We start from the raw sequence: 19,506 nt of genomic DNA on the forward strand, positions 1-19,506 counted from the left end.
CTGCGCGTGGTGACACGGTGGAGTAAGTTACTAAACCACCTGCACAATGTCTGTGTTTGCTGTTCAGGGACTTGTCAGTGGTGTATCGGTACCTATCCCTAACAGACGTACCAACAAGCCCCACAGGAGTATGCAGAGCACTTTTCCTAACTGGCTTCTGTTCGTGTGCAATAATGAGCATAAAAAGAAAATTTTTTAAAAGAGGAAGAAAATGTTTTCGTGCAAAAATATTTAATAATTATGAAATCATTTAGTATGCCCAGAGATCCAGTAACATTTTGGTCCAGGTGATATTCCTATTCATGTTTCCTTTTTATTTCCACCCAGTGTAATAACAGTTTAGACTCGGTAAAGATTTTTAGCTAGCAAGCCAAAGAAAACATTTTCCATGCTCCTGTTCAGAATTATGAGCCCTTGTGAGGCTTCATAGGCTCTTAACGATGCCACGAGTGATGCTGGCTGTGGATTTAGGCAGAAAACTGCTGTTTAGTTGTTGAGTCATGAGCATATACTCTAGGTGACAGTTTTCATTAGGTTGCGTACTAAGGGCAATAGTCAGTGCATGAAACCATCGAGGTTACTCATTGCAACCTAATTACCTCTTCAGGTGTCTAAGTCAGAAATCGATAGCCTAAAATTTCTCGTTGGCTGCTGCTTTTGGCTCCTGCGAGAAACAGGTCGGGCCCCGAACAACCTCAGGACCACAGCGTGGCTTCTCTGAGTCTGACCTGCAGAAGCTCAAAGCATTTCTGGCTCCACCGGTCTGCCTCGCCCTTCCAGTAGAAGCCGTGGCCCCAGGTCAGGGTAGCAGAGTGGGGTCTGTGTTTGCTCCTCCGCTGCCACAGCTCGTGGTCCAGTTGTTGAAGGTGGTACGTTCCTTCAGAGCCCGGATGCAAAGCTGCGGGCACAGCGTGGACACAAAGATTATCTTTACCCACCGCCAGTTTTACTAACTGCTTTATTAGCTGCCTGTGAGTTTGTTGGACTTGGCCACCCCAAGCTGAAGACCGTGAGTTCAAACAGAGACATTTCCTGGTAATAATGTTGTTTCTTAGAATGGAGACCAGAGGTGCAAATGTGCGTGTGGTACACAGCAACTGTCTAAATTTTATTACATGCTGCTAAAGCCTGGTCTCCCCCTCACGCGGCATTAATACAATAATAAAAACAATTTGCGCATGTTGCGTAATAGAGAACAAATAACACGTTGTCCTGATATCATACTGTTACGGATGAATTGGAAGCTGTAACTTGGAGGGGGCATGGAGAAAATTACAAATATTGTCAGTCCAATTCCGTGATTAGGGAAAATTCCTTTCTTTTGTTGGAGAATAAAGAGCAGGGCAGCCTCAGCAAGCGCTGCGTCCTGGATCAGTCTCAGGCAATAAAAGCACAGGAGCTAAGGGCGGACAGGGTGATTTTGTGCAGTTCACTTTTACTGTTGCTCTTAAAAGAAAGCAGTTTGCTCTTCTGATGTCACAGGCTGAGGGGACACAGTTTGTGTCCTAGGGAAATGTGGGGACATTTTGCCCCAGCTGTTAAACCCTGGAGCCAAGGGGATGGGCTCCCAAGTATCTCTTAGCCTGGAGATGGAGCACCCTTGGTCCTTCTTCCCCTTCCCCACCTGCATGGCACAAGTCAAGATTTAGTGTTTGCACAATGTGTATCCTTTTAAAAGCCCCATTAATGCTCTCCTTAATGCATTCATAGCTGCTGCTTCCATTGCTGCCCTTGATAGCCTGTCCCACACAGTAATTGCCTTCCACATAAATACATCTCTCCTAACCTCCTGTAATCTTGCCCCTTTCTTCACTTCAGTCTGTGCTCCTTTTATTTTTTAAACCTCTGGAAATGTTTTGTTATTTTTGTTCCTCACAGTTTGAACCATGTCACCTCGGTCTCTGATTAATCTCTTTTTCTTCCTAATGAGTACAAAACTTCATATCCCCAACCTCTCCTCACACCTGTACCCCCTGTGAGCTGCTCTCTTTGTGTTTATTGCCTTTTCCACAGCAGCCTTCCCATGATGTGATGTTCAGGTAGCAAACCTCTGTTGTGATTTCATCAGCCTTTTTTATCCGGTGACAGTATTCTGGGATGATTGTTGCATTTACTGGGTATTTACTAAACCCAGAATCATATGGCACTAATGGTTTATGTCTCTGTTAATTCTTACCTAGAGGGTTATCGGATTCTCTTCTTTTTTCTCAGACCAGACTAACATCACTTGATTGTTGTTTGCAATGGATATCAGTTCAGGTTTCCTGGCGGAACACCTAATTTATCCCTGAGTCCTCTTTTAGTGTAGATTTCCAGTTGATCTCTTTCCAATCACTACCCTGAAAAATAGCAGGAGAGTCTAAAACACATATCCACCATCAAGCAGAAGGAAGTTTGCATTTTACCAAGATTTTAATATGTTTTCTTACAGGGATATTTCAAGGACAAGAATCAGTTTCCTGCCAAGTCACGGATTAGAACTCATTAAGAAGCTAAGAGCAAGGTCTACGTACAATTTAAAAAAGCTTCCTGATTTAAGCAAATTTAGATCTTTGATTGAAGCAAACTTCACCTATCCTAGCCATTGCTGTGCATTTACAAACTGGAAAAGACAAAAGTAAGTGATTTCATTTTTTTTTTTTCATTTTGATGCTTCTCAGCAGTTGATAGTGAATTAAATAAACTTCCTCAAAATCTGGGTAGAAATGGTCTCTTCAGTGCAAGTAAGTAAATGGATAGAAATAAATTAATATACAATACATACAGGTTTATGCATGCTCTACAGTGCACTGCCTCTCCATTACAGCGGAGTAATAAATTTTGATAGCTGTGTTACCATCAGCATTTTTCCCAGCTGTGGCTGTAGCCCCCACCTGTCTTAGGCCCATCTTTTATTGGGACCTGCCGTCCTGGATCAGCATGGAGCCACGCTGAAGACATTCAACAGGAAAAGCTTGCTAATTTTTCAGGAGGGAAAAGTAGTAGCTGGAGGGAAAGCTGTGTTTGCAGAGAAGGTGGTCAATAGGCCTCAGTTCGGGAGGATAGCAGGACCACTGAGCCATCTTCTCTCAGAAAGCCACGCTGATGTTGGAAAACTGTCCAACCAAGCGCCACAGATGTGTTGTCTGTCAAGTCTTCATACACAATGTCTTTGTACATGATTTCTGAAATGGTTAACCTAGAGCAGACGCCTTTTACCCAAATCAGCAGAGTGGGGTGGGAGGGTGAAGTGTCTTTTTAGACTCCCAAAGTAATTTTCCATGCTTGTTTTAATTTTACGGAAACACTTATTAGTGTTTGTCCTTATTACTGGATGTCCTCAAAGACTTGGAATTTGCCATGGCAGAAAAAGAATTGTGGATCATTGTTATAATTCAGAAGTTGCCTAAAACTTCAAAGAAAAGTAAAACCATGCAGAGAAAGCATAAACTATTAGTAGCTTCTATTTTAATACTTATAATAGCCATTTATTTTACTTTTAGCATTCTAGTGTCACCAGGCAATGAAATATAACTGATCTTTCTTGTGCTGATAACTAATAACCATCACCTACATGTGTTTGCAAAACTATCTGTGTAAGGGTGCAAGCCTGGTGGTGGAGACTGCGGTGATAAGGGAAGTATCTGACCGAATACATCCCTCATTGCCCATTTTTGATCCAAAATACTAAACTTTTCACTAGGGCAGTTTGTCAGTCGGAGATATTTTCACGTACTTCTGCAGGCTTATGCAGGTACAGTGCTCAGTAACTCGCTAAATAGAAATGGGTCTGGTCCTTCCAGCACTGGTGGCAAAGTGGTATTTGCCAAAGAGTCCAATGGAAGCATGTTTAGTCCTGAACCTGCAAAGGGACCTCAATATCACTATGATTCATATTTTTGGGGGTACTTGGCTTCTGGGCTGCTTGGGACAAATCAAGACCCAAATCCCAGAATCCACCCCTTAAATTAGGCAACTGGACTTTTCAAAAACAGAGTAAGAGTTACTATTCTAGGAAAGCTACAAGAGGAAATGTCCCAGACCTTTTGGTAAACTCTCAGCCCCTCACTTGAGCTTTAAATAACTTCCATGTCACACCTGGCCCAGGGAACTGAAGCCCACAGCACTCACTTCCCCCTTAGAGCAGCCCCACTTTCAGGAGCCTCTGCCCCAGGAGGTAAGAACCCAAGGAGGACACTGACAGCCCTTCCCACAGCCCGGCCAAGGGGAATTTTGCAAAGAAATGCCCATGAACTGTGCAGAGCTCACATAAGCCAAGTGCGGATGGCCAGTGAGTCGGGCTGGAGCACCCCACGGAGGTGGGTGCTGCTTCTGGAGCAAGTCTGGTCGCAATTTCATGCTCCCCTATGTTATCAGGTGTGATGCAACGGTAAGAAATAGTATGCAAGTTGGAGATGCTCTTTATGATATATGATATATATGATTACTTGAATAAATGTGCATGTGAACTGTATCACCCTGCTCAACAGAACGAAGTTGAATGCATTTATATATGTCTTTAATAGTTACTAGATATTACAAAAATATTGAGCATAAATGCAAAAATTATTATAACCAGTTATTTAGATCAACTCTTCCTCTTAACTGCTTTAAGACGTAATTAAAAATGGTAATTTCTTTCATACAGTCATGTGTCTTGTACTGAAATTGGTGGGAGAGTGACATCGTGTGTGTCTCCAGCTTAAAGAGAGAAAATGGATGCGTTTTAGTTCAGTTTGAATACTGAAGGTATTATCATACACTTCAGCAGAGATGAGTCACACGTACAGTAGCTGCACCCGTTTTCATTTCAAAGCAGTTTTCTTGACAGCTGGCACAAGCTGCGTGTGCATTGAAGACTGCTCAGTTTGTTAAGAGTTATTAATAGTTGGCGGTGCTTGATCATACCACATGTATGATTTCTTTGGTGAGAGCTGTGCTTGGTTCAGTGCAGCGGGCATTATGGTGGTGGTGAGAAGGTCTGCTCTCTCTCGTGAGATGCCACCTGGAGTACTGTGTTCATCTCTGGAGCCCTCAGCACAAGGACATGGACCTGTTGGAGCGGGTCCAGCAGAGGGCCACGAAGATCATGCTGGGGCTGGAGCACCTCTGCTATGAAGACAGGCTGAGAGAGTTGGGGTTGTTCATTCTGGAGAAGAGAAGGCTCCGGGGAGACCTTATAGCAGCCTTCCAGTACCTGAAAAGGGCCTACAGGAGAGATAGGGAGGGGCTGTTTGCAAGGGCGTGGAGCGATAGGACGAGGGGCAATGGTTATAAACTAGAGCAGGGTAGGTTTAGGTTAGACATTAGGAAGAAGTTCTTTTCAATGAGGGTGGTGAGACACTGGAACAGGTTGCCCAGAGAGGTGGTGGAGGCCGCATCCCTGGAGACATTCAAGGCCAGGCTGGATGAGGCTCTGAGCAGCCTGATCTAGTTGAAGATGTCCCTGCTCACTGCAGGGGGGTTGGAATAGATGGCCTTTAAAGGTCCCTTCCAACCCAACACATTCTATCATTCTATGATTCTAAGGTCATTCTTCCTTGTCCGTTTGGGTCTCAGAATATCTCCAGGTATTCCAGGGAGGATAAGCAAGATGTCTCGTCACCCCCAGAAGTGCGTTTCTAAGGATCACAGCAGCAGTTGGTGTTCATGCAGGAAATCTAGGAAGGAATTAAGACAGGGATGTGTGGCTCCTTTCTGGCTGCCCCATTCATGTTAAATTTCCCCTCTTTGAGACTTTTGCAGCACTCAAGAACCTTAGATAAAAGAAGTTGCTGTAGTGGATCATGCTTGATCACCTCTCCCAAATCCATCTGCACCAGTGAACAGGGGCTGTTGTGCTAACGGAAAGCTTAAAACAGTTATAGCAGCAGTGATTTCTAAACTTTGGAGGATGTTGAATCAAGCAGAGCTGTACCAGACTGAACATAGGCAGTTTTGATGCTTTTTTTTTTCCTTCATTCCAGTAAGGATTATATGTTAAGTATGGATCTGTAGATTTATCACACTGGAATATTGTGATGCTGGCCTAACAGAAGGTAAACTACTTTCTTAGGACAAGCCCAGTGCAGCATGGGACTCCCCTCACATTTTCCTGTGACTGGAAAATAATATCCTTGAAGTGCGGATGGGGCAGAGGCTGGATGTTAAACCCCTCAACCTGACATAGACCATTATGAACTTCAGCAGGCTTTTGGCTTTCTTTGACATAAAGATCACCTTCTGCCTAAAAGAATGACATTGATATGACTCTGTCCTTACACTTGATCATTATTCTTTGGAGGAGCTGTCACTTGAAATCCTACTTTTTTTAAAAAATGTGGCAGCATCAGGAGTCGTGTTTGGGCCTCGTCTCATGAGAACATAATACCGGTTGCTCACAACTCCCTTGGTGTCACTTTGCAGTGGGGATGATTGGTTTGAGATAGGCTTTAATACAGAACCCAGGTCGGGACTATTTATTCTGCCGAGCGTGTTTCTCAGCACACAAGATCCTGCTGTCACCGGATCCAGACGAAGCACATAAAATAACCACTTGTACAAAGGTAGTCATTTTTGTTTATTTTTGTCAGAGCACTCTGCCAATGTTAGTGTTATTCTTTAAGTTGTTTTTTCTCTAGTTTATTTTTCAGAGGGTTTACTTGAGCAAAGCAATGTTAAACACTAACAGAAGGTTACAAAAAGACTGAATAAATGGTTACAATGCCTACAATACTAATTCTCCAAAGGAAGCAAGGACCCATCCCTTGCCAAAAAAATGTTTTTATGTGTGGCTCTGACTGTACCGCACAGCCCAAAGGGCAAACATCCCAGGGCAAAGAACCGGTAAGCAGTCAGTACCAGAGGATGCCTCTTCTTTTCCTCTGGAACTCGCAGCTGCCCATCTCATCTGCTCACGGTACAGGTAACCAGCTAGGAGACACCTCACCACCCATCCTCAGAGCAAACAGAGCAGCTAACTCCATGGGACCCTGGTTTTATTTTGGACTATTGGCTGTAAATCTGGAGTACTGTGTCCAGTTCTGGACTCCCCAGTCCAAGAAGGACAGGGAACTGCTGGAGAGGGTACAGCAAAGGGCTACCAAGATGATGAGGGGACTGGAACACCTCTCTTATGAAGAAAGGCTGAAGGATTTGGGTCTCTTCAGTCTGGAAAAGAGACGACTGAAGGGTGATCTTATCAACAGTTATAAATGCTGATATGTTGATAAATATTGAAATTGATAAATATGTTGATAAATGTTGAAATGTTGATAAATGAGGCCTCACCTTGAGTACTGTGTTCAGTTTTGGGCCCCTCACTACAGGAAAGACATTGAAGTGCTGGAGCATGTCCAGAGGAGAGCCACCAAGCTGGTGAGGGGTCTGGAGAACAAGTCCTATGAGGAGAGGCTGAGGGAGCTGGGCATGTTTAGTTTGGAGAAGAGGAGGCTGAGGGGAGACCTCATTGCCCTCTACAACTACCTGAAAGGAAACTGTAGAGAGGCAGGGGTTGGCCTCTTCTCCCAAGGGAATAACGACAGGACCAGAGGAAATGGTATGAAGCTGCGGCAAGGGAGATTTAGATTAGATATTAGGAGGAATTACTTTACTGAAAGAGTGGTCAGGCACTGGAACAGCCTGCCCAGGGAGGTGGTGGAGTCACCATCCCTGGAGGTTTTTAAGAAATGTGTAGACATGGCTCTTCAGGGCATGCTCTAGTGCCCAAGATTATTGGTTTGTGGTGGGGTGTTGTGTGTGGGGTTGTGGGTGTGGAGTTTAGTAGGTGGGTGCTTTTTTTTGTTTGTTTGTGTGGGGGGGTTTTTTTGGTTTTTTATTTTTTTTTTTTTATGTGGTTGGACTCGATGATCTCAGAGGTCCCTTCCAACCGCTAAGATCCTGTGATTCTGTGAAATACTTAAAGGGTGGGTGTCAGGAGGATGGAGCCAGGCTCTTTTCAGTGGTGCCCAGGGACAGGACAAGAGGTACCGGGCACAAACTTGAGCATAGGAAGTTCCACCTAAACATGAGGAGGAACTTTACCCTGAGGGTGGCAGAGCCCTGGCACAGGCTGCCCAGAGAGATGGTGGAGTCTCCGTCTCTGGAGACATTCAAAACCCGCCTGGACGCGTTCCTGTGTAACCTGCTCTGGGTGACCCTGCTCTGGCAGGGGGTTGGACTAGATGATCTTCAGAGGTCCCCTCCAACGCCTACCATTCTGTGATTCTGTGTGTAAAAGAATTCAAGAATTAATAAATTGTAATAATCCAAAATATTTAATTGGCCTTACATAGCAGTTTTATCAGGGCATAGATTTAGCTACAAGCAGTGCCTCCATAATTTGGGAAAAGGTTTATTTTTAACTCATAGCTGAGAAATGATTGGATAAAAACATTTCCCTCAGTTCATTTATGAAGAACCACCAATTGCAGCGGCTTTCAGTGCCCTTGAGTGCCTGTTGTACTCAAAACTGGGGACTTTCTCTCCCGTTATTGCTCCTTGGAAGCATGTATTCCCTTTCAGCTAGAGAACTGTTGATATATTGATCAATACACTGGACCCTTCATTCCTCCTTATGCGAGCAGAACACAGGGGATCAAAATGTAATGCCTTGTTATTGCTGTGGTGACCTTTGTAGTGCATATTTGACCTCACAGAAAATCAGTTTTCTGCCTCAGTTGACAGGCAAGATAAAAAATATTGATAATAGTAGAGGATGTTCAGAACCTCATAGGAAATGTCCCTCACCTTCTGGTGCTGGGCCTTCATTAGTTTTCCTTTCTTGCAGACCTTTTAAACTCAATTTTTTGAAGATGCGGTGGGAGCACAAAGTCAAAGGGTAAAATTAGGTTACAAAAAAGAATTCTCCCTTTTAAGCTGCTACCAATTGTTTAAAAATTTCAACCTAACTTGCCCAGAAAGCTCTTCTCTCAACCGTACTGCAAGTCAGGGTGGAACACCTGGGTCAGGATAGGGTCCTGTCCTAGAATTTATACACCTAAATTGCTGTCTGGGCTGTAGACGAAAGTGGGCAGAGCTGAACTGTGTTGGGTTTGCAACACATTGCCAGCTGTTTTATTTCCTAACTCACATTAGGTCTGGATCCACTTTATGCAAAGCTATGGATGCAAGTTTCTGGGACAGCAAACTTCAAAGGTGGCCTAGGAGAATCAGTTGTTAAAGTTTAACCTTTTCTCTCCTGTGGATACGCCTTGATATTTCTTAGCTTGTTGGATCTGGTCATCTTTCTATCATCTCGGCCAAAACATTTGTTTCTTCCGTTGGTCTAGGCATGGAGAAGGGCATATAAAGTTAATACTCTAGGAAATAAAGCGAAAGGCAAAGCTATTAAAAAATACTAGTTTTACCTTAAAAGGCATTTTTTTCTTGAAACTCTTTTCCTTTATTTACCTTTGCTACTGAAAATTCTCAAAATATCTAAAACAAAAAAGACTTTTTAACAGAAGCAAAAGCAACTCCTGTATCTATAGAAATGTTGGTTTGGTTTGGTGTGGTTTGGTTTAGTTTAATTTGGTTTGGTATGGTATGGTGTGGTGTGGTTTGGTTTGGTTCAAGCATGGCTTGGCTTGGTTTGGCTTTGCTTCGTTTTGCTTGGTTTTTAATCCATTTTCTTTGAAAAGCAACTTTTAAGCAAAGTGTTCTGCCATGTCTTGTGTTTGTATCTGTGTTGGCATCTGGCTTCTAGAGGTTATCTGGGAGCCTGCATGAACTTACTTATGCTATTTATTTGCCTTACTGGCCAGTTACCAATATGATATACTTAAAATGAACAGAACAAACTGGAGTTCTTCTGTGCCTGAAAGAATTACAAGATTGAATATGGCACGGTAACTGTCAAAAACTTTAGGAAAAAGGGAATTCAAAAGTAATACTAGGGCATAGTAGCATTATTGTGATTATACAGACCCCTTACACAGCTGAATTGACTCATTCTTCAAAGTTCTGATTCTTACATCAGAATTCACCATCATTCTTGCAGTCCCCATGCAAGAATCAGCTTATCAATGACAGGTTATGTGAGAAATTCGGTGAAATAAGGGAGGATTCTTACAGAATGTGTTATCCAGGTGGATAACACATTATGAGTGTTAGCAAGGCAGACATCAGGCTTTCCTTTCCCTTACATTTTGTGATGTTTCCAAATCATTTACACTTTCATGTAATATTTTATAAGTAGGGACCAGACAGACTATTAATTTCAGGCTCCAGGGTGGTCTACATAATCAACTAACCAGAAAAACTGAGCTGTTAATGGAAACTGGATGACTTCATGTATGTTGTATGGCTCCTGCTGTGTCTCTTAGTTGCCAACTCTACTCTTTTTATAATTTCAGCACCGAATTGCATCCGATATGTAGCATATCTCTGGCCAAGCAAGACCTTGATGAGCAGCCTGGCGATAAGATACATAAACGATCTGCAGCTGAAGATTCTATTTCCAACTACGGCATAGGATTTGACCCAGCAGAGAATGATTTTGACTATGGTTTATGCAATGAAGTAGTTAATGTAGCTTGCTCACCTAAACCTGATGCTTTCAATCCGTGTGAAGATATCATGGGATACACCATTCTGAGGGTCTTGATATGGTTTATCAACATTTTAGCTATCACTGGGAACATTGTTGTCCTCATTATTTTAATAAGCAGTCAATACAAACTCACCGTACCTCGCTTTCTAATGTGCAATCTTGCATTTGCAGACCTCTGCATAGGTATCTATCTGTTGTTTATTGCATCTGTAGATATCCAGACCAAAAGCCAGTATTACAACTACGCCATAGACTGGCAAACTGGGGCAGGCTGCAATGCTGCAGGATTTTTTACGGTGTTTGCAAGCGAACTCTCAGTCTACACACTGACGGTGATAACTCTGGAAAGGTGGCACACCATCACCTACGCCATGCAACTGGACCGCAAGGTTCGATTTCGTCATGCTGTGATTATAATGGTTTTTGGCTGGATGTTTGCTTTCACGGTGGCACTTCTTCCCATATTTGGAGTCAGCAGCTACATGAAGGTCAGCATCTGTTTGCCCATGGATATAGAAACACCATTTTCTCAGGCCTACGTTATATTTCTTTTAGTGTTGAACGTACTTGCATTTGTGATTATATGTGCCTGCTACGTCTGCATCTACTTTACTGTGAGAAACCCTAATGTCATCTCTTCAAATAGTGACACCAAGATTGCTAAGCGCATGGCCATACTGATCTTCACAGACTTCCTCTGCATGGCACCAATATCTTTTTTTGCAATATCAGCCTCACTCAGGGTTCCTCTCATCACAGTGTCCAAATCTAAGATCCTTCTGGTTTTGTTTTACCCTATCAATTCCTGTGCTAACCCTTTCCTCTATGCCATTTTCACCAAGACTTTCCGCAGGGATTTCTTCATTCTGTTGAGCAAGTTTGGTTGCTGTGAAATGCAAGCCCAGATTTACAGAACAGAGACCTCCTCATCTGCTCATAATTTCCACACGAGAAATGGCCATTGCCCTCCTGCATCAAAAAACAGTGATGGGACTATTTATTCATCGGTTCCTCTGAATCACTTGAACTGAAATGCTTGCATGAATTTGTGTCTGAGGCAGTGTGATAATCACTTTCAACTGTGAATTTGAATAATGACTTCAGCATAGCATGTAAACTTATTTTTTATGAGAAAAAAAATGGTTTCCACTTTGCTATTTTTGTTCAATGAACAGCCATCAGAGATGACACATCATCTTCATCAGTTCTTGAAGGACAAAGAGCAAAACTTTAGTACGTGCCAAAGTGTTCTTGTAGAATTGTCTCAAGAAATAAATGAGATTATAAACTGGTATCTCCCACCATGCAGGCAGAGATTCCCTTCCTTCTAGGAAGATGTTAACTGCTTATTGAGAATTAAATACTGTTTATATACGGTAGAAAGAAAAAATAGGTAGAATTAATTTTTTTTGCCTGTGAAATATGTTATAACAATGACAGGTAATTAGCTGTTTTCATTAATCGTATCTCCTAGGGTTACAGGAGACAGAAGGCCAACTTAACGCCCCCCTTCAGCACAGACTTACTGGGATTGACAATATCTTGTGTTGTTTCTATTTCTGTTGACCACAGCAGAGGGGCAGGAGGCATCTCCAGCTTTGCTGATGTTTGCTGTTCCACACTGCACGGACCTGCCTTACCCTGCACAAAAGTGTCACTTTGGGTAGGACTTGTGTTGATCTAGATTAGCAGTCTCAGAGAACCAGAGTTCATCGGAGTTTGGATCAAGGAGTTTGGTTTGGGGTTTGTTTTCAAGGTGAGAAAGAGCAAGAACGAGAGCGGGGATAAGGGGGATGTTTCTCAAGCTGGTCTCACAAAGTCGGGTTGAAATCACCTTAGTGGGGCTGGGCCAACAGGCTGCTCTAACATGATGCCTGAGGCAGGTTTGCCATACAGCAGTATTAGTGCATTACACTGTCTGGGCTATGTAAAGGACAACGGATCCAGATACGGCTTTTGAAAACCTGTACAAAAGTTTTTCTGAAATCCTAAAAGTTCTCTTTCCCTTTCCCCTCTGAAAAAAAAAAAAGCCTCACGAGCACATTATCAGACAATGGTCCAGATTGAAAAACCTGAAAGAAACCATGCACTGCATATGTTGAAATAACAAAAAAGAAAAAAACCCCTCTTAATCAAGATTTCCTAATTTTATGGGGGTTTTGAATAACATCTCAATGAACATACTGCCTTTTTACATGATTTGAATATCAAACTTTTTTGAGGGTTAATTGTTCCAAATCACACCAAAGATATTTAGGGTTGGGGAGGGTTTTCTCATGCTGATTGTGTGTCTGTGTGTGGGCATGTGGGCATAAAGAAAACACCAGGACAGGAGTCTGGGTTTCATTCCCATCTCACAAACAATTCATGGTTTTGACCCATGAGATTATAAATCTTTGGAGTCTTCATGGTTAAATATGATGAGCTTTGAATATTTCCTGCCTACAACTCCTAAAATTTCAGTTGAAATTCTTGATGCTTCTATCTGTAATTTCCCCTGTCATCAGCATCACATTTCAGCATCCGAACCTGATGTGAATAACTACAGGAGACGATTATTCATTCAGTCCTATCCAGGGAAGGAAGTATCAGCTCCCTAGTGCATAAAACAGGGGAGATCAAAGATAGTGCATTGCGGGGGGGCGGGAATTTCATTACTCAAAACAAGTAACACTCCTTCCAAGATCCAGGAGAAGGAAGAATGAAAGAGCAAAATAAGAAAGACAGCTCATCTCTGGGAAGCTCTTCTGGCTATTCAGAGGAATCATTTCTTCACAAATGCTTTATGTCATATACAGTGTACTGGTGTGGAGCCATTAAAACCTGTCCCAATGGAAATGTCTTAACAATGATGTTCCAAAACGACAAATGTTCAGTTGCATTAAAGAGAGAATGCCGGATCTATTCTTGGGCCAAAAATGAGGGGTATTCTTTGGCAAATAGTAGCCCATTTTTGTTGATAAATAGGGCAAATTCTTGTGGCACGTCTCACTTTTTTGCCTGCACCCTGACCATTTGCAAAGGCAAAAGGGGGGGACCTGGCAGTTCAGGAAAGCACAGGCATCGTCTAGAAGCCAGCCTTGTAAACCCTCTCACAGCTACGTCAGGCACATGAGCTTGGTGCAACTTACCGAATTCCTGTGAAACTACTGCCCAGACGTTTGCAGAATCAGGTCCTGCTTAAATACGCTTTACAAATAAACCCCCAGAACAGCCTTGCAGGGTTGTGCCTTGTAGCCAATTAGACCAGGGACCAAGGGAAGAGGCTGTCTAGCCCATGGCTCTTCCTCCAGGACAGGCAAGGGATGGATGATGCTCAAAGCGCAAATAGAACCTGCATAACCGAACACCTTGCCTCGTCCCTAGCAGGAGGACAGCACAGAAATGCTGGAGGCACATGTCATCCTGCCCACGCCTGCTGCGCAGGAGCTGCGGTGGCAGCTCAGGCTCTGGCAGCAGCTCCAAAGCTAGGAGGCTGACCATGTCATTGCCAAGACAATAACCTCCTTCTTGTAGTCCTCAGATCTCCTTGGCTTTCACTGTTCTTTGGATTTTAATTTTAAGCATCTTCCAAATTGTGGAGGGCATTGTAGGACCTGTATATTTCCCTTTGTGGGACATTGGTCCATTTATAGCAATTTTTAAAGCAGTTTTTCTTTGAAGAAAGCAATATAAGAAAAAAAAAAAAGCAAGAGATTTTATTCATGCTTGTAATATAAAAAAAGCCTGCTGGTGTCTGGTGTGGATTTTGTCAGCACTGAACATGTTTATGTGTGTAATCTTTAAACCATTTTACATTTCTCTTTCTGAAGTCCATTTTAATAAAACCAATATCAAAACAAAGTGCCTTGAGAACAAGTGTATGGCCAGAGATACGCTGACAAAGTATGCAATAAATGTTACTGCTTATCTGGAGAGCTCCGTTTATGCGGCACAGCCTCCACAGTCGGGTCACTGTGACCTATGAATGAAATTCAGCTGATGAGAGACTCTGCAAAGAAAACCGTCCTGGAGCCTCCCGAAGAGTTAACAAAACACAGAAAGGTATGCTTGAAACCTCTTAAACAGATAACTTAGCATCACTGACCTGTCTTTATTTTAACCAATCTCTTCTATTAATTCAAATTTCTTATGAAATAAGATATAAACTATTGACAGAACTTTGATAGGAATTTTTCTCCTTTTTAATACATATAAATGGCTCGTCTCATATGACACACTCTAATTTTCTTTCCCTCTTTTATATATCGAAGGCTTGGAAGCTCTGTTTTGTTGAGTCTTCTGTTCAGACAAATAAGTGTGTATTTGTGTGTGCACTTGTGCGCACGTGTGCGTAGGTGAGACAGGCCACAGGTAACGAGGAAACCAAGTCAAAGCCTAGCTCTAACTCACAGGAAAATCCTTAGAGGTGTCCTAACGTGGAGCCTATTCCTAGCTCACTCCAAAGACCATCTAACTGTTGACAATATTGTAATACCTTCTGGTTTTCCTCCCTGCCCTTATGCGGTCATTGCGTTTCAGCCTCCACCAAGAGCCAGAAAATGCCCAGTTAAAGAGTTACGGCTGTCTTTGCCCTTATGGTGCCATTATCAGAGTGACGTAAAGAGATTGTGCTGCCAGTGAATTTGTTGCCTTTGAAGACACAATAAACAACGTCTTCATCTGCCTGACAGAAGCATCACTCCTCCAGGCACGTACCTTGTAGGGACCCCATACCTGACCTCCCTGAGAAACACATATCTGGTGTTGTGATGGGAAGTGAGAAATGGGGCCGCTTCGGCTCGGCGGACCAACGGCCACATCACGAAAATTGCCACCACATCTAAAGGTAATGGGAGCAGCTGGTCAAAAGCATCGATAAAAGCAAAAACCTGACTCAGTAGAGAAAATGAACCACGAGCTGTTTTCTTTACAGCGGTGCTCTGGGGGTTGCACAGATATGCCAAGCAGGGTTTGCTCATTAGAAGGCAGGTCTACATTTGAGCTCGTTAAGAATGCAAGATGAGGCTTTGCATCCCATTTAGCAAGTCTTCAAATCATTTGACCACGTTTCTTTCCTGTAGATTCCCTCCTAATCATTCCTCTGAGGACACAGCAGATAATCTTACATTTAATTTATGCAGCTTTGTTGTTAAGAAGAGTTAATAATGCGAAATGATTTATCCTCGAGGAATAATTTAACCATCCCTCCCCCTCCCTGAATGAAAAGAACAGAAAAGAAAGGTGGGGCTGGTTCAAACGGTCAAGTAAGCACATACAAACCCCCTCACAGATTTGCATCTTTAATGTGGGCATGTGTAATCTCCCATTGTGTATGCAAATGTGAAGTGCATATACACACTTTTCTTCAGAGTGAGTTCTCGGTCTAAGTACTTGGTTGCAAGCACATATTTGAAAATCTGGGCCTTATTGCTTTAAAATATTCAAGCACAGGAGAAGGATTTTATAGCTGTCATCTGGATAATTAAACTCTTCATTAACAGTTGTTCTCGAACCAGTAGGTGACCTTTAATTAGGCATGAAAGTACTCAGGAATGGATTTCAAGCATTAAGAAACTGCAGAGGACCTTTTGCTCCCCACCCCCACCCAAGTCCATTGAAAATCTTTTATAAAACATTGGTTTTCCAAGAGAAATGATGCTGGGTGAGGGAAAAATTTGTTTCCTGGTCCAACACATCAGATGAATGCTTCACTTAACCTTGTTGTAACTACAATATTGGTTTTTCTTTTTTCTGTCTCATGCAGATTTTGCCATGTGTTACAAGGATCTTTGTTACCCCCAACCTGGACACCTGCAGCAAGTTGTACCCACACCAAAAAAGAACAGAAAAAATTAGCAGGGTCCCAATAAGAGCAGTGCACAGGTAGGATAAATACATGTGCTGTATTTATGAGCGGGTGGAAGATTTCAGGGCAGGATGGAGCAATACGGGCTTTTCTGTTGAGTCATCCAAATATCCAGTGCTAAAATTCTGCATTAAAGGGGCCATTTTGGCTGAAGTATAGTTCCCAGGGAACAAGCGATAGAAATTTGCATGGGAAAATCCTATCGAGAGATAAACTTAAAAGGAAGTTCAAGTTAAGGTTTTTTTATTTTATTATTAAAGGAAAAAAAGCAAAACATGGATATAAATAGTGTGTATATGCTGCCTCTGGAAAAAGGGATAGCATCCTCTTTAGGGGCCATCCAGCTCCACACTGCATCATCATCACCATTGCAATTCTTTGTATTGTTTGTGAGCTACAAATGCCTAATTAGCTTTAAATGCTCCCAGTTTCTTCTTCTTCTTCTCTTGCCTATGCTGTAGGGACAGGCATGTGCCCCTGGGACGTCTGTACTCTTGCCTCTTCATTGCCTCGGCTTTACCCCATCTTGGTCCTTTCCATGATGATGGTTCGTGCTGCCTGTGCTTAGAAATGTTCAGCTTTGACCTGTAACCACGTATGAACAGCTTCCCTGTCCCTTAGAAATATTTCTTCATGAAGCAGCAGTTGGAATATCTGAAGTCTGATCGTTGCTCTCTGTGTACTGGGGTGGACACATCTTCTGACGCTGCTTTCCAGTTTCTATATCTCCGATTTTGGCTATTTGTTTGAGTGACTGTTGCGAGGATAACTGGCCCTTTCCCAAGCTTAAAAGATTCTGCTTTGAAACAGTCACTGTTCGAGCCAGATGACTTGAATAAATCACAGAAAAGGGTGAAAAGCACAGATCCTTCTCCCTGCCTTCTGCACATTCCCTGGACTTTGTTGGGAAAAAAATAATTGTATTTTTACACGGGCAATTCAGAATTTTGCTTCCCCTCATTGCCAGCTGCAGCTTTGCCTTGTCCCACAGATGTCTGGGTGGCATGAGGCAACCACAAGTGCCTTGGGGGAAGGCTGAGGAAGGAGGAGAGAGGAAACAGTCTGGAGAAAGTGGGGCCATCAAAAACTGGAAAAGTAGAGTCCAATCGGGCAGCTTTTAAACAATCCCCACATGCTCCAAGGACTCCCTGAACCCACATCAAGGAAAAGCCCAAAGCCTTTTTCTTTTTTTTTTGTTTTTATTCCTGCGCCAAGGGCTGCATTAAGACAGGATTCAGTCTACTGTGGTGTCTCTGCATATGTCGAACGGTAGGAGGCCATGCCAAAATACCGAGTTAGCAAGGGCACCAGAAACAGTGGTTTTGTGCAAAGCTGTACCTGTGCTAATATACCCTCTCAGTGGAGCTAACTTGCCTGGACTAGGCAAAAATTGAGTCAAACTAGACTTATTTTCCTAGAGGTGGCATACCCATGTCACTGTGTTTTCACCATGTTGATTTAACTGGGTTTTGAGGTTTTTTTTTCCAGTGACTTCAGCTTCTTCTGCTACCCAACAGTACCTTTCTCCTGGACTACTTGTTCTCTCTTCCTTCAATGACTGCTGCTGCCCACACCACTGCTTTTAATATTAGTTTTCCTTCCTCTCATGGATGGTGGCATTTTTTTGCGTGATTCCGCCAGTGTCACAACTGAAGCACTCATTAGTCACCAAAAAAGCTTTCAAGGCGTCAGTATTCTATTTTTTCACATAAAGGTGTTGTTTACCTCATGTTAACACTCTGCCTACAGAATTTTTCCATGCATTTAACACCATCCTAACCAGCGTTCAGCTTCAGCACCCGTCCTGCAACGTGCCGTTAATGATGGCACCAGCTCAGTAGCGTCTCTGGTCTCGGTTTCGCTGTCCCGTGGTCACCTGCGTTAACTAGGCAAGCATCGTCATTCTCAGCTCCTCAAAAGTGACCTCCTATTTTGACTGCCCTGATTGTAGGTGCTAGTTCTCTTTTGATGCTCATCAGTGCCAGCAGAAGACATCTGCTTTTGTCCATGAGGAGAGCCATCTGCGAAATCATGTGAAACTGGGAAGGAAACAGGCCACCTGCATCCAGAACAACCTTATCGTTGCTCAAGACCTTGAAGGGCTCTTGAAAGGCAGCCAAACCACAATATATGTAATTACAGTTTGGCCTCTCTCCTTGTTCCTTCAGGTAAACCTCCGCGTATAACGTAGCATCATGGGGCAGCGTCACCATTGCTGAGGTGTGTCCCAGAACTCGCCATGTCGGAGCTGCAGTCTGTGAAGCACTGTGGGACCTCTCGTGTGAAATATGCATGCATGCACGCATTTGTCACCACAAGTTAAAAAAGGTCACTAACAGTTAAGTAGTTAGGTAACTAGGCAACTAATTAGGCAACTAATTATGCAACTAATTAGGTCTGACCTAATTTCTGGAAAATAGCTATCCAGGAATCCTTTAGTTTGTTTCCTCTTCAGGAATAATTCATTAACAAGTAAATTTATTTTCTTTCTATGAAAGGTCCCACGCGAAGCCCACGAGCATGAGAAGCCCAAGTGGCTTCTCGTTACTTCTTTCATAATTAAAGCTCCTGTGTCGCTTTTTCAATAAGTGAGAGACAACGCCGGTGCTCTGTCTGGCGTCCCCTCGCCTGGCAGGCACAGATGGCGACGCCGAAGGCTGTGAGCGAGCTGAGGCTGTGTGCATAATGCACGCTTCCGTCGCTCATCGAGTTACTGCAATCTCCACACTTCCCTCACGCTTGCAAAGCTCAGGTTAATGGTGGCATGTACATAATGGTGGAGAATGTAGGCCGAGATCTTCAGAGGGACCTAAGGAATTAGGTAGCCAGCATTCATGGACATTCACAGGAGACCTCCTTTGAAGACTGGAGTTTTTAGCGTCCCTTTAGTCTCAAAAAACTGTTTTGGGGGAGGGGGTTATGGTTTTGCATGAGACAAGATGATCATCTGCCCTATTTTAATTAACACTTACTTATGCAAAGGCTAGTCCGCAGCGGTGCCTTTCTTTCTTACCCTCATGGTTTTCTCCCCCTCCCAAAAGACCACAAGAATAAAAAGGCTTTTGAGGGGTAAGCCTGGAGAAGCACTTGATGCTAGCAGAGTGAGGAGAATCACAAATGAGAGAGGGAGGAAGGGGGAGATAACATC

At 43.1% G+C, this 19,506-nt stretch overlaps 1 protein-coding gene across 4 annotated transcripts in view; it reads left to right on the plus strand.

The window, feature by feature from the left end:
• The window catches only part of FSHR (follicle stimulating hormone receptor), a 90,018-nt gene extending 71,466 nt beyond the window's left edge, over nt 1-18,552 (plus strand). For 2 of the 4 annotated variants that reach the window (XM_054197207.1, XM_054197205.1), the window contains 2 exons: nt 2,432-2,617; nt 10,314-14,234. In XM_054197207.1, the coding sequence (XP_054053182.1) occupies nt 2,432-2,617; nt 10,314-11,541 (1,414 nt within the window). In that variant the 3' untranslated portion in view covers nt 11,542-14,234. Of the gene's footprint in view, nt 1-2,431; nt 2,618-10,313; nt 14,235-16,256; nt 16,376-18,526 lie in introns of those variants that run through there. The other 2 variants (XM_054197208.1, XM_054197206.1) reach the window with 2 other exon arrangements.
• The last annotated feature ends 954 nt before the right edge of the window (nt 18,553-19,506 follow it).

The sequence above is a fragment of the Rissa tridactyla genome, chromosome 3, assembly GCF_028500815.1.
Source record: "Rissa tridactyla isolate bRisTri1 chromosome 3, bRisTri1.patW.cur.20221130, whole genome shotgun sequence".
NCBI classification, from domain to species: domain Eukaryota; kingdom Metazoa; phylum Chordata; class Aves; order Charadriiformes; family Laridae; genus Rissa; species Rissa tridactyla.